General features: G+C 37.4%; 1 protein-coding gene across 1 annotated transcript in view; it reads right to left on the reverse strand.

Moving 5' to 3' along the window:
- The window catches only part of LOC107741098 (heat shock 70 kDa protein 4-like), an 18,234-nt gene extending 17,043 nt beyond the window's left edge, over nt 1-1,191 (reverse strand). The window contains exon 1 of the mRNA XM_016553691.1: nt 896-1,191. Within this exon, the coding sequence (XP_016409177.1) occupies nt 896-1,002 (107 nt within the window). The 5' untranslated portion in view covers nt 1,003-1,191. The remainder of the gene's footprint in view (nt 1-895) is intronic.
- Between the last annotated feature and the right edge of the window lie 490 nt (nt 1,192-1,681).

The raw sequence follows: 1,681 nt of genomic DNA on the forward strand, positions 1-1,681 counted from the left end.
AAATGGAAAAGTCAGCCATCTATTAATTATCATGTTAATTACTGTGAGCCTTTAGCCCCAACAGCAGGGGGCTAAAATACCATACTTTTACATACTCTTTCCTTATTTAAAAACTGTTGCTTTAATTATCTTAAACAAAACTGACAATCATAAAGAAGACCTTTGTCTCAAAATACATGCATTAATTTTAGCGATTCTCGTTTGCTACTTAAATCTACAACATTTAAAAAAACATAAAATATTAGATCAAGTGAGCACAGAATAATGTTTGCGCTGCTGCGCGCGATCGCAGATCAGACAAATATACAGGTGCATCTTGAAAAGCGGATGTTTTGGAAAGTGCTACGCGACGTTTCTGTGCCTTCTAGTGGTTTAGAGGAAAATAATATCAAAAGCGCCTTCAGCCCCGTTGCACCCTATTTATATATATTTTTTCACCCTCAGATTCCAGATTTTCAAATAGTTGTATCTCAGCCAAATATTGTCCTATCATAACAAACCATACATCAATGGAAAGCTTATTTATTCAGCTTTCAGGTGATGTATACATCTCAATTTAAAAAAACTGACCCTTATGACTGGTTTTGTGGTCCAGGGTCACACACACGCAACATTTACACTTATTCCAAACAAATAGTGCGTTAACTATCTGTTCTGTTTCTCAAAACAAATACAACTACTAAAAAGTGTCCTGATTTTCAAACGCAACACTACAGTGCTAGTGTTACACCACCGCAGTGTTCTTTAAAGTATTTCCCTCGCGGGGTTAAAGAGTCAGCTGTGCGGCTGTGAGAGACTCAGCTAACAGCGGGCTTCCTCGGGTAAAGGCTGAGGTGTTCACCGCGGAGTGACAGTGAGGATGTGTGCTGTAGAGGAGTGAATAAAGCGGACTCACGGAGTGCTTCGGTCGCTGTATTCATTGGCCACAGTCTCGATTCCTCCGGCTCGAGCTACCGCTACATAGCAGCTCAGAAAACCCACGTCAAAACCCACCACTGACATCTTAAAAACAACGAGATCACGCAAATACACGAAGCCCGAGTCCAAATGTGGATTAGATGGTCGATCTGTGAAACGTAAAGAGTAAATAAGACCGTTTTAATTCATTATTCTACTGTAACTTCAGGGAGGAATGAGGCTGCGGATGATAAACGCCGCTCGTGAGACAACAGGACCGCTTCCGGTTCAAGGCGGAGCTAAAAGGTCCAACACAGAAGTTCTATTCTGAATCTCTTTGAATTATAAGAAAGCTGCTAAAACAATCTTCGAAGTGAGGGTTACCTCCTGGTTATTCTTTGAAGTTGACATTCTTATGTGTACTTATTTATTTATGTTTACTATTTTTCTTAAGATGTTTATGTTAAGGTTTTATCTATTTGTTTTTCTCTTTATATTTATTATTTATGTAGGCTATTAATTCTTTTTGTAGAATATTACTGTGTTTTGTGTTCTGGTTGTGTATGTATTTTATTGCTTTGCATCAACCTGAGTCACATATTGCTCTTTTAAACAATATTTCTGTTGTACGTATCCCCTGTGAATGTTATGTGCTTTAAACAGATCTCTTTGAATTTCAGATTTTCCTGTTGGTTTTAATATTTTAATTTGAGATTAAAATAAGGTCTGTGTTTTTTTTAAACTCAAACATGATTTTTAAAGCCATTGTTTTTTGAAAGTTGCT

The sequence above is a fragment of the Sinocyclocheilus rhinocerous genome, unplaced genomic scaffold (assembly GCF_001515625.1).
Source record: "Sinocyclocheilus rhinocerous isolate Xijiao unplaced genomic scaffold, SAMN03320098_v1.1 scaffold44, whole genome shotgun sequence".
Taxonomy (NCBI): Eukaryota; Metazoa; Chordata; class Actinopteri; order Cypriniformes; family Cyprinidae; genus Sinocyclocheilus; species Sinocyclocheilus rhinocerous.